The sequence below is a fragment of the Girardinichthys multiradiatus genome, chromosome 11, assembly GCF_021462225.1.
Source record: "Girardinichthys multiradiatus isolate DD_20200921_A chromosome 11, DD_fGirMul_XY1, whole genome shotgun sequence".
NCBI classification, from domain to species: domain Eukaryota; kingdom Metazoa; phylum Chordata; class Actinopteri; order Cyprinodontiformes; family Goodeidae; genus Girardinichthys; species Girardinichthys multiradiatus.
Genome location: NC_061804.1, coordinates 15,379,600 through 15,392,858, shown reverse-complemented (window position 1 = coordinate 15,392,858; position 13,259 = coordinate 15,379,600). Strand labels below are relative to the sequence as shown.

The following is a 13,259-nucleotide window of genomic DNA, read 5'->3' as shown; positions in this document are numbered from 1 at the left end:
AGCTACAGTCGCCTCATGGCGGATCTCACCCTTGTCATTTATAATCCAATTCTCTCTCTTTCTCTTTTTCTCTCTTTTTTGTCTGTTTAGATAGCTGACAGCCAGCAGTTCACTGTTGACATTGAGATGGAGAGTCTGTACATTGACTCTGCTATCCCTGCAGCTGCTGTCAAAACAAATGTGCAGTAATCTATGGCAAACATCTCGGTGCAGTGCGGAACATCTACCCAACGTATAGCCCAGGTCTGAAAACTGACAGAGTAGATGTTGTCCCACGCAGCCAGTGAACCAAAAGAAAAAAAAAGTGCAATTCAACAATATAGTGGCTATTTTTTGCTCATCAACTCTCGACCCCATGTTACACTTCTTATTACCTTGGCAATAATAAGCATGCAGGTGTCCTAGTTACAAGCACAGAGATTAGATTCTGTAAAAACAAGCACTGAGGTGGATAGTAGAGTATCAACCTGCCAGATGAATCACTGTTGGCTTGCTTTCAGTTTTACAGACATCTAAAAGGTGCATATTTAGCAAACAATAACTGCTTCATTTAAATGTAATTCCAAATGCATGGTAAAGCAGAAAAAGCTTAATCATGCTTGCACCATTTAGACCCTCAATCATAACCAGAATGCATTCCCCTTCACAGTCAAGACATATCAAAAATGTGCAAATGAACATGCATGTCTCTGTGTGTACATTGATAAATTTGAAACTTGGTGCAAATATATACTCAGAGTTAAATGGTTTTCTCACCTTTTTCCCCCTAGTACGCTGCTTGTGACAAGTAAGCAAGCCCAAAGACGCAGAGAGGCCGCCTTGCTCCGTCCACACATAGTTGAAATATGAGGACCTTTCACTGCTGGAGGTTAAATAAAGAGAAAATGAACATTATCGCCACAACACATGGAGCCTGTAAACCATTATCTCCAATGTGTTATCACATAAAAGTCTCAACAAATTAGCAAACATAGACAGAGAAGCTGATTGTGCTCCTTTTGATCATGAATCTAAACAATTCCGACCAGATTCATTCCCAACAAACCAGTCAAACCCAAATGTACCTTTCCAAACATGCCACATTTGATACAAACAAGCATCAAACATTCTGCATCATTATCTTTAATCGCATGTGTCATATTGACTGTGCCCCTGACTATCAGACGAACGAGATCCAACAGATGCTCCTGGGTGCATCCATAGCGCATAATAACTAAGAGGAAATAACAAGGAAACGCACCATCGACCACATATATACCCCGTGTGAGCCTGTAGCACCTATGAACAACACCCTGCAATGTGAAGCATAGGCATTAAAACCAGTATCCAACCAAATTCCTGTTCTTTAAAATAAAATAACATTTCATTCCTCCCTAAACATTTAAGTATGATGTCAGTCAGTCTACAAAGTATAGGCAAGCAATACCCGGCGCTATGATGTGCATGCAAATTCAGAATCCATGTTGGGGAGCCCAATCAGTGTCCATGAGAGGGCCAGTTGTTTATTTATAGCAAAAAGGACAAATAAATCAGCAAAATTTGCACTGACAGGCAACACTTGCTTGTGGTGCTTCAGTGTGTGCTACGAGTGGGTGTGAGCCAAATCCTCAGCTAAAATGGAATGAAAAAAAAAAAAATCCCCTTGTTGACACATGTAATAAAGGGAAAAATTTTAGGCTTATCGAATTTAGGGGGTAAACCCGCTCAAGCACACTTTTTAAGTTATTGAAAAGGGGAGGCATGTCACCCTCTATGAGCACGCAACATTTACATATACCTTTATAAGCAGAGTGGACATTTTGCATGCAACTGGCATCTCTGCAAGGCTTGTCTAAATACAGGCATGACGATCCGTGCCTGTCGGAGTAATTAACCGTATGCGCGTTGATGCTGTTTTATTTGGAGCGCTGTCCGCGTTGCTGAACCCAGCCAGTATCCCTGTTACAGCATCAAACAGCTCCAGCATGCTATAAAACACTCCTCCCTAAACGGTGCTAATTTCAGCGGTAAACTCATCCATGCCCATCAATAAAACTCGTCTTCGATTGTTGCGCTGTTCACCGACAAGAAAAAAAAAAATAACAGCCCGCTTTATCGCTTTAGCTTAATAAAAGGCAAAAATGTAAAAATATATATATATATATCACTTACATCAGATGCACCGGGGTGTATTTGATGTCCTCTGACTATATCCTAAAAACTTTTTGTATATATATTTTTTCCTAGCCGGATGGATTGTGAAAAATTTCCTCAGTGATCTCAGATCTGACGAATTTTAGCTTGAGGCTGGAGAAGCGGCTGCTGACGATATGCGCAGGTCTCTCTCACTGTTCATTGGTGGTTGTATAGTGAGTTCAACTCTCAGTCTGTCGGCAACAGAAATGTTTCACTAAACTAGCAAATCTAGTCTAATGTACGCTGAATGTTACAATGCAGTGATTGCGCTTACCTAAATGAAGCCAAACAGAACATCCCCGTGTCTAAAGGCGGATTATTTCATTTTAGAATAGACTGTGCCAACGTAATATAATGACAAGCCCGCCCATTTTATATGCAGCACAATTTAACTTCCATTGCTGTCCTCCTAATCTCTTTCCAGCGGATGCTGAATAGAAAAAATCCTCTTACATTTTCAGCTAGGTTATCAATCTGTCTCCCTGACTCCTACGTGATGATTTGAAACGAGTTAAAATTCTCCCCAAACACCGTGTAGTAACGAAGACAGTAAATGCAGCCTTCATAAGCATACACTTACATTGACGCAAAAAATAACACTTAAACCCAAACGGGTTGCGGTTTGGACAGGCGCGCACAAGCTTGGAAATAACACCTCCAAAATTTTTAGGAAATCGTATCCCCCTCTTTCACACTGGATTACACCGGTATAAGAGGGCGTTCTTCTATTCTCTGCAACATAAAAATCCTGAAGCAGATAACTCACCGTCTCTTAAAAGCCCACGTTTCGCATCTAGACAACTGCTGGTGTCTCTGTTATAAGCCAAATATTGTGCTGCTACAGCCGCGCCGCTTCAGACTGAGCCAGAGCACGACGAGCGGCGCTGAGCTGCGTGCATCTGCAAGAGAGAGGGAAAAAAAGAAAAACTAGGCTTATGATTCGCGGCGTATATGTCTGTAGGCATCTGCGCTTTTCTAAGTTGAGACTACAAATTAGGGGACATTTGCATCAGAAAGGACTGAAACAGAAACCCAAGACGAGGTGGACAGTGTAATTATAATTTGCAATTTATTTAATTTTAGTGTAATTTATAAAATCGTAAGCCTTCTTTAAATTCAGGCTGTTGACCGAGGAACGACTCAAATTTTGCCCTCAATTTTGGCGGAGGGTTTATTTTCATGGAGGCAGGCAGCGTGAGCTGGCAGTGGAGTCACGTCAGTCTGGTCTGCAGTGCAACGTTTCCTCTGTGAGCGTGTGCATTGCTTCCTCACGCGTGGTTCAAGTAATACATGTGCGTGATTAGTTATGAGGAACGTCACAGGTCTGCGCGCCCCATATTTCCTGGAATTAATAACTTCTCTCTCTATCTATCTATCTATCTATCTATCTATCTATCTATCTATCTATCTATCTATCTATCTATCTATCTATCTATCTATCTATCTATCTATCTATCTATCTATCTATCTATCTATCTATCTATCTATCTATCTATCTATCTATCTAGCATCCACTTTATCGTAGTCTGGTCACTCTTAACCTGATGCTGCTTCAGGTGCCTGTGTGTTTCGGTAAGAATGAAACCATTCCACCCGACTGTTTCCGTTAATATAACGCCACATTAATACAAGTTGAGCACCGTCTCTTGCTGCATCTCCTTGTCCCTCAAAGCCCAGTCTCTAACCGCTGCATGTGACTCGGTTTTGCCCGTGCGCGCGCGTACGTGCACGTGCGGGCGCGCACAACCAACACGTGCCGGCGTGCTCGTGGAGAATTGGAGACTGTCTTTGAAGAGAGGATCTACAGCAGACCTTCGAGACTCCGAGAGTGAATATATCCAGCAACAGCGTTTTACGAAAACACATGGCTTTTCACAGCTCTGTATCTGGGCAGGTGATGATGAGGAATGGTGTGTGCGTGTGCGTGTGTAGAGTGGGGGGAACGCTGTGTGTGTGTGTGTATCTGTGCAGGGCTAAACAGAAGAGAGATGGATGACAGCAATTTAAGTGAGAGATGCGCAGTTTATGGCCAAATAATCACTGGCAGTGAAGAGTCTTTGAATTTTGAAAGAAGGTATATTGACTGAAAACACGCTCGTGCCTTTTTATTGTCCAACCATTATTGGTCTGTATATGGCGATTATTTGGTTAATTTAAACTGTGGCAAATCGGTTACTAAAACACGGGTTTTATTATCATTATTATTATTTTATCAATAACACCCTACCAAATAATCTTAAAATTTCTCAGTTTTTTTAATTTTCTCAAGTAAATTATCTTTTTTTATTGTGTTTTGTAAAAGTAGGCGTCTAAAACTGTTCTGTATAGTTGCATAGTACAGTGTTTTATTTGTGCATTATATTTTTGTTCATCCGACTTTTCTTAAGTTAGATAGTGTCTACCAATTTGAAACATTTGTCCTTTGGAGAGTCCTGTGTGGGTTATTAGACACCGTAACCTTTTTTTTCCCTTCACTTTAGCAAACAAATGACTTAATCAATGATATGATCTTAACACCTCCACACTAGGCTGTTGTCCATCAAACAAAAACACACACACTGCACCAGATGGAACCTTGAATGCTTACATTCACTCCCTTGGGAAATAAATAATATTAATGTCCCTTGAAGTTTTCAACATTTTGTCATTCAGTCATTTTCTATACTGCTTCTTCCTGTTGGGACCACAGCCATGGTTACAACATGCGGTATGGACTTTTCTGGAACTTTCAAAATAAATTGCATTATTTCCAGCAACTTAGGAAAGGGGGGGGCAACAGCGAACTTCCCATGATGCCACTGCCCGTATAAAAAGCCCACCTTTCCAATGGATTGATCTCTTCAACGTGGGTCACCCAGGGGCCTGGACAGAGAGGCACAGCGCGCTAATGTCTCTTTGCTGGCAAACAGACATAACTCTTCAAACTGGATCCAAGAGTGTCATAAGATCACGCGATCATATGCACAAGTTAAATATGAATGAATCACTGTTTGTGTACCCGGTATTCATTCATGAACTGGGTGATTAAAGTACAAGCGTTGCTTGATTTTTCTCTCTGAGATCTACAGAAACAAACTGTTTGCCGAGAATTCCCTGCAGAGACGCTGTCTCTACAAACCTAGTGGAGTGGTTTCCCAGTCTGGAAGAAGGACAACAGAGACCGCATCACCATGGTAAGGTGCAGTTTTGGTCGGCCCGACAGAACGAGCCGCCCCCACCCAGCTACGGAGGTTAGCTGTAGCTAACCATTTGTTCATAGAGCTTTCTTCAAACTTCGTCGTCGCCCGGAGAACTCCTCCTCAGGACGGTTCATACGAGGTTAGGGTTTGGGCAGAGAGAAGTGATTTAGGATGAAATCATCTAAAGGTTTTTCATTTTATGAAGTTTGGTTTTGTTTGTGAAACTCTATCTTGTTGCTAGCAGGCTATCTGCTCAGCACGTGCTCAGTTTTGTGTTCTGTGTTTGTGTGTTTTGAAAGTTAAGACAAACTTTATATAAAGGGTGATTTTAAACACAGAAGGTTGATCATAATGCACCGCCCGCGGTTATGAATTTTAACTCTTTTATTAACCCTGGTATTTTAAAGGTATGTGTTTGATTCTGGTGCTAAGCTGTCAGCTTCTTTTGTTAGCTTTAACTGCTAACAGGTAAGAACACATGCTTGCCTGCTAAAGAATATTTACCCAGAAAGCTTGTTAGTTTTCAATCCAGTAAATAATATTTCCCTAAACATTATTTTGCTAGACTTGATAACTAAGTAACACAATTAAGCCCCATTTTTCCAGAAAGATTTCACTCTTTTCCAAAATATTTCCTTGAATATTTTACCACTTCCTTAATAATATTTCCTTGAATATTATTTTAATTAGTAAAGGCAGCTAATGAGACACAGTTGAGAATTAGTCATCCAGAAGGTTGGTTTTATTCAGCGAACACACCTTCTGATCCTGAGAAGCTGAGGAGGTTAGCAGGAAGCTAATCCTTTGTTCACTGTGGATACCTTCTTCAAATTTCGCCCTTGGACAACGTTTCCTCACTATGGTTCATGAGGTTAAGTGTTTTGGGCAGAGACAGATTTAGGATGAAATGATCTGAACGTTTTTCATTTTTATGAAGTTTGGTTTTGGGTGAAACTCGGCTATTATAGTGATAGCAGGCTATCTGCAGCACACGGTTGTGTTCTTTGTATGTTTTTAAAGTTAAGACAAACTTTATTTAAAGGGTGATTTTAAACAGAACATTGATCATAACGCGCCGTCCGCGCTTATGCATTTTAACCCTTATTTTAACCGAGGTATTTTAAAGGTATGTGTTTGTTTCTGGTGCTAAGCTATCCGCTTCTTTGTTAGCTTAACTGCTAACCGGTAAGAACAAGTGCTTGCTACTAAAGAGTATTTGACAGAAAGGTGTTTCATTCTGCTATGTTTACTCAGTCTTGAAACATACAGAATGGAGTATAAGGTTTCTCAGTGGTCTTTATTAACATAAAAACAGGATACAGCAGCCTAACCTGTTACCTCATGGTACTCCGGAGTGCACCACTCTAAACGGTCCCCCTAGAACATAAAACATAAACATTCCTCTTGACACATCCTTTGTCTTTTTTTTTGTTTTTTAACAAAAGAGCTCGCTTCATGTGTAACCCAAAATAAACATTGCCATAACTGATATTTTCTGTGCAACATTTATATCAGTAATTGAACAATAACAACCACGTTAACACCTTCTTCACATCAAAATAAATCTGGTTATATTTTAAATTTATATTCTCTTTCTCCTTTGTTATCTTTTTCAACTCTAACATCCCAACAGCGCACAGGCTGTCCGTAACTACATAATAAACAACACTTCATGCAACCATCTCACTTACAATAATCATTCAGGTAAGCGGGTGTTTTCACTTGTCAACCTGACCTAGTGGTAACAGTGATATTACCTCCATGCTCAGGAGTTACAAGTACTGGTACAGTCTCAGCTTTGGTGCTAGTCCCAGTATGTGGAGCTAGAGTAGGTGTGTTGTGGTTGTGTCTGAGATGGCGTCGGTTCCTTCTCAGGAAACCACCCGACTCCATTTCAACCTCGTATGATCTTGAGCTCACTGGTCTGAGTACTGTAGCAGCTTCCCAAGTCTTGCATGGGTTAAACGGTTGTACTCGCACACTGTCCCCCGCTTTGAGACAATCCAGATCCCTTGCAGTGCGGTTGTAGTATTTCTCCTGTCTGCGTTTGTTGTTGATAAGTCCTTGCTCGTTTTTTGTCACTTTGGGTTCCAACTATGACTCTTTTGTAGGAAGAAGGGTCCGGGTCCTCCTACTCAAAAGTCTCTGGGCTGGGCTTGTGTCAAGGCCTTGGCTTGGCGTATTACAGTGGTCTAGCATAGCCAAGTATGGATCTTTTCCTGCAGACGCAGCTTTCTGCATGAGCTGTTTCGCTGTTTTTACTGCTGACTCAGCCTTTCCGTTGCTTTGTGGGTACCCCGTTGAAGATGTCCGGTGCTCAAATTCCCACTTTTGGGTGAACGCTCTAAACTCCTGCGATGTAAACTGCGGTCCATTGTCCGTAATCAGCACGTCTGGGATTCCTTGGCGAGCAAAATGCGCCTTTAACTTGTGAATAACTGTGGTGCTCTTCGTGTCTGAGAGGTAGTCAACTTCCCAGAAGTCTGAATAATAGTCTACAGTCACCAAGTAGTCCTTGTTATGCCATGAAAACAAATCACTCCCCACTTTGGACCATGGTCTGTGAGAGACATCGTGCTTCTGTAAAGTCTCTTTTTGCTGTTTGGGGTCTAATGATCTGCAGATCTCGCATTTGGATATGAACGTCTTAATCTGTTCAGTCATGCCCTGCCAGTACACACTTTCACGGGCACGTCTGAGGCATCCTTCCACTCGCAGATGTGACGAGTGTATACGGCGGGTGAGGTCAGCCTTGAGAATGTCCGGGAGAAAGTGCTCTTTCACCCCTGAACACGATGTCGTCTTGGAAGCTTAACTCATCCTGAAATGTAAAATAGTGTTGAATTTCCTGCGCAATGCCGCTTTTGTTTGTAGGCCACCCTGCTAAGATCAGTTTTATCAATCTCTGCAATTTGTCATCCCCCTTTGTTGCATCTCGTATGGCAGACAGTCTCTCTGTAGAAATGGGCAGGTAGTTTATCATGTTCACAGTCTCTAATTCAGATTCCGTGTCACCCTGATTACAGTCAGGTAAGTATGCTCTGCTCAATGTGTCAGCTAACAGCATATTTTTTCCTGGCACATACAGGTCCTTCTCAAAATATTAGCATATTGTGATAAAGTTCATTATTTTCCATAATGTCATGATGAAAATTTAACATTCATATATTTTAGATTCATTGCACACTAACTGAAATATATCAGGTCTTTTATTGTCGTAATACAGATGATTTTGGCATACAGCTCATGAAAACCCAAAATTCCTATCTCACAAAATTAGCATATTTCATCCGACCAATAAAAAAAAAGTGTTTTTAATACAAAAAACGTCAACGTTCAAATAATCATGTACAGTTATGCACTCAATACTTGGTCGGGAATCCTTTGGCAGAAATGACTGCTTCAATGCGGCGTGGCATGGAGGCAATCAGCCTGTGGCACTGCTGAGGTCTTATGGAGGCCCAGGATGCTTCGATAGCGGCCTTTAGCTCATCCAGAGTGTTGGGTCTTGAGTCTCTCAACATTCTCTTCACAATATCCCACATATTCTCTATGGGGTTCAGGTCAGTACAGTTGTCAGGCCAATTGAGCACAGTGATACCATGGTCAGTAAACCATTTACCAGTGGTTTTGGCACTGTGAGCAGGTGCCAGGTCGTGCTGAAAAATGAAATCTTCATCTCCATAAAGCTTTTCAGCAGATGGAAGCATGAAGTGCTCCAAAATCTCCTGATAGCTAGCTGCATTGACCCTGCCCTTGATAAAATACAGTGGACCAACACCAGCAGCTGCCATGGCACCCCAGACCATCACTGACTGTGGGTACTTGACACTGGACTTCTGGCATTTCCTTCTCCCCAGTCTTCCTCCAGACTCTGGCATCTTGATTTCCGAATGACATGCAGAATTTGCTTTCATCCGAAAAAAGTACTTTGGACCACTGAGCAACAGTCCAGTGCTGCTTCTCTGTAGCCCAGGTCAGGCGCTTCTGCCGCTGTTTCTGGTTCAAAAGTGGCTTGACCTGGGGAATGCAGCACCTGTAGCCCATTTCCTGCACAAGCCTGTGCACGGTGGCTCTGGATGTTTCTACTACAGACTCAGTCCACTGCTTCCGCAGGTCCCCCAAGGTCTGGAATCGGCCCTTCTCCACAATCTTCCTCAGGGTCCGGTCACCTCTTCTCGTTGTGCAGCGTTGTCTGCCACACCTTTTCCTTCCCACAGACTTCCCACTGAGGTGCCTTGATACAGCACTCTGGGAACAGCCTATTCGTTCAGAAATTTCTTTCTGTGTCTTACCCTCTTGCTTGAGGGTGTCAATAGTGGCCTTCTGGACAGCAGTCAGGTCGGCAGTCTTACCCATGATTGGGGTTTTGAGTGATGAACCAGGCTGGGAGTTTTAAAGGCCTCAGGAATCTTTTGCAGGTGTTTAGAGTTAACTCGTTGATTCAGATGATTAGGTTCATAGCTTGTTTAGAGACCCTTTTAATGATATGCTAATTTTGTGAGATAGGAATTTTGGGTTTTCATGAGCTGTATGCCAAAATCATCCGTATTAAGACAATAAAAGACCTGAAATATTTCAGTTAGTGTGCAATGAATCTAAAATATATGAATGTTAAATTTTCATCATGACATTATGGAAAATAATGAACTTTATCACAATATGCTAATATTTTGAGAAGGACCTGTAAGTCATATCAATGTCATATTTCTGCAGTCTGAGCAACATTCTCTGTAGCCTTTTTGGTGCACTAAGTAGTGGTTTTCTTACTATATTTTCAAGTGGTTTATGGTCACTCTGCACTGTCACTGTTCTACCATACGTATACTGGTGGAACTTTTCCATTCCAAATACAATGGCCGAACATTCTTTTTCAATCTGAGCATAACCTCTTTCTGTGGGAGTGAGGGCTCTGCTTGCAAAAGCAACAGGTTTACCTTTCTGAGTTAGGGCAGCACCTAGACCCGTATCTGAAGCATCACATTGTAGTGTCAGCTCCTCAGTCTGGTCATAGTATTTCAGTAATGGTGCATCACCTATTTTGTCTTTGAGTCTCTTAAAGGCTATCTCATGTACCCCTGTCCACTCCCACATAGTGTCCTTGTGTGTAAGTTGTCTCAAAACTTCACACTCATCAGAAAGGTGAGTGCAAAACTTAGACAAATAGTTCACCATCCCTACTAGTCTCTGTACTCCTTTAACATCTGTAGGCCTGGTCAAATCTTTGATTGCTCGTACTTTCTCCGGGTCAATCCTAAGGCCCTCTGAAGTCAGTAAATGTCCAATGTATGGAACAGACTCTCGCCTTAGCCTAAATTTGTCTTTATTTAGTTTGATGTCTCTTTGACTGCATCGCAGTAGAAAGTTTCTTAAATTCTTTTGTGGCTCTCGTTGGCCTCTTCCTGTGTGTCTCCCTTACCTGTGATAAGTATGTCATCCGCAATGACATACACTCCTGACAAGCCCTCCAGTGCCTGTAACAGCTTTCTTTGGAAGACTTCCGGTGCTGGGCTTATACCCATTGGCATCCCAAGCCAACGGTACTGGCCAAATGGGGTTGCGAATGTTGTGAGGTCGCTAGAGTCCTTATCTAGTTTAACATGCCAAAATCCATGTTTCACGTCACACACAGTAAATACTTTAGCCTTTGAGAGCTCCGGTAAAATATCATCAATTGTGGGAAGAGGGAAATGACTCCTCTTCAGCGCCTTGTTCAGTGGTTTTGGGTCAATGCAGATCCTTGTTTTCCCATGAATAGTTCTGCTGTTTTCTCTTGATAGTTCAGCTGCTCGGCAAATTTGCATGAACTTATCCAGTGTTAAATTGTCCTCTCTTAACAGTCTTTCTCTCATTGCAGAGCTGTTTGTACCACACACAATGCGATCTCTAATTAGAGAGTATTTCACTTCTCCAAAGTTCCATGTGCTGGACAAAACTCTCAAATCCTTGACATATTTTTCTATATTCTCGTCTTGTCCTTGATTTCTGTCAAAAAACTTGTATCTCTCGACAGTCTCGTTCAATTTTGGAGTACAATGCGCGTCAAACAGCGCTATCATATTACTCACTGTCCTCCTGTCTGATGTCCTGCCACTCACCAGCGTGGTCAAAAGCTCCCGTCCTTTCTCTCCGAGCAGGTAGATAAACAGCTTGACTTTTGTCGTTTCCTCCGCACCGGGCATCTGTAGGTCTGTATATAATGTGAACTCCTCTTTCCAGCTCTTCCACGTCTTTGCCAAGTTGTTAGAGTCCAGTACTAATGCGGGCGGTGGCTTCAGACCTTCCATCGCGAAGTCCGCCGACCTCCTTACCTCACTGGTCGGCTCCGACATCAGTCAGTCTCACGGTCGCACTCTTGGGCTTGGCTTACAGCCAACAAGCTAGCGGCAACTTTCTCGCGACAAAACTCTTCACAACGGGTACGTTCATGACCGCTGCCACCATGTTTCATTCTGCTATGTTTACTCAGTCTCGAAACATACAGAATGGAGTATAAGGTTTCTCAGTGGTCTTTATTAACATAAAGCCCGGTCACAAAACAGGATACAGCAGCCTGACCTGTTACCTCATGGTACTCCGGAGGACACCACTCTAAACGGTCCCCCTAGAACATAAAACATAAACATTCCTCTTGACACAAAAGGTTGTTAGTTTTCAAGCTAGTGAGTAATAGTCCCTGAACATCATTTACTAGATTTGATAACTAAGTAAACACCATTAAGACCCATTTCTCCAGAAAGATTAGGCTCTTTTCCAAAATACTCCCTTAATAATATTTCTTCAAATATGATTTCAATAAATAAAAGCAGCTAATTAGACACCGTTGAGAAATGGTCATCCAGAAGGTTGGTTTTATTCAGCAGATCACTATTTAAAACATTATTTTATTAAAATAATATTTTATCTGATTTTGCATTGTGAGTGGTTGTCTAAACGTTGCTGATTATTGCCTAAGTTAGTTCCAAGACTAACTTAACTTCATTTCCAGATTCTTCAAGATAATCCTTGGTTCTCAAACATAAACATTGCTTGGTAATGTTGCATCACTCTTTTGGTCATGGTTTTCAATCATCTTTAATCAACTTGTTTATATTGTACATAGTCCATTAGTCTTCCCTATTCTTTAATTCTGCTTGGTAGTTTAGTTGGCTTGTTTTAGCATAGTAAAGAGTTTGTTGATTGAAATATGTTTAACTTTGAGTTGACTTATTTTTGTTAATAAATTCTTGTATTTTAAGAAATTGTGTGAATTGATTCCATATATGTGCAGAGTTAATGCTGTTCAATAATGTCAGAGCTCGTCTCACACCTTTCTATTTTGTCCTAATACCATCGCCTTACTGGGCTGGTATTCACAGGACAACCCTTAACAGACCGAAATATTATTTGATAAAATATTAATATAAAATATTAAATAATATTCTCAGATTAATAATCACAACAAAGGAAAATAATCTGGTGCTTGAGGCATCCACCTCCACAATAAACTGTCTCTCTGGGTCAGGAGACCGTAACACTGGAGCTGACGTGAAGAGTTCCTTTAACCTATTGAAGGCCTTCTCTGCATCCTTATTCCACACAAATTTCACCTTGGAGGAGGTAAGAGCGTTTAGGGGAGTAGCAACCAGGCCATAATTTCTAATAAACCTCTTATAGAAGTTTGCGAAGCTCAGAAATCTTTGAAGCTGCCTGCGATCAGTTGGAACAGGCCATTCCAATATGGCCTTAACTTTGGAGGGGTCGACAAGCACTTGATCTGGGGAAATGATGAAGCCCTAAAAGGAAGTGGTAGTTATGTGGAACTCACATTTCTCTGCCTTGACGAACAACTGGTTTTGGAGAAGACGCAGGAGAACAGCCCTGACATGTTTTCTGTGGGTTTCCAGATCTTGAGAATAAATCAGT

General features: G+C 41.6%; 1 protein-coding gene across 5 annotated transcripts in view; it reads right to left on the bottom strand.

Moving 5' to 3' along the window:
* The window catches only part of gabra1 (gamma-aminobutyric acid type A receptor subunit alpha1), a 42,052-nt gene extending 38,754 nt beyond the window's left edge, over positions 1-3,298 (bottom strand). The window contains exons 1-2 of one of the 5 annotated variants that reach the window (XM_047379088.1): positions 2,942-3,298; positions 757-859 (exon numbers count right to left, since the gene is read on the bottom strand). In XM_047379088.1, the coding sequence (XP_047235044.1) occupies positions 757-836 (80 nt within the window). In that variant the 5' untranslated portion in view covers positions 837-859; positions 2,942-3,298. Of the gene's footprint in view, positions 1-756; positions 863-1,064; positions 1,099-2,151; positions 2,586-2,941 lie in introns of those variants that run through there. The other 4 variants (XM_047379085.1, XM_047379087.1, XM_047379086.1 and 1 more) reach the window with 4 other exon arrangements.
* Positions 3,299-13,259: the final 9,961 nt, after the last annotated feature.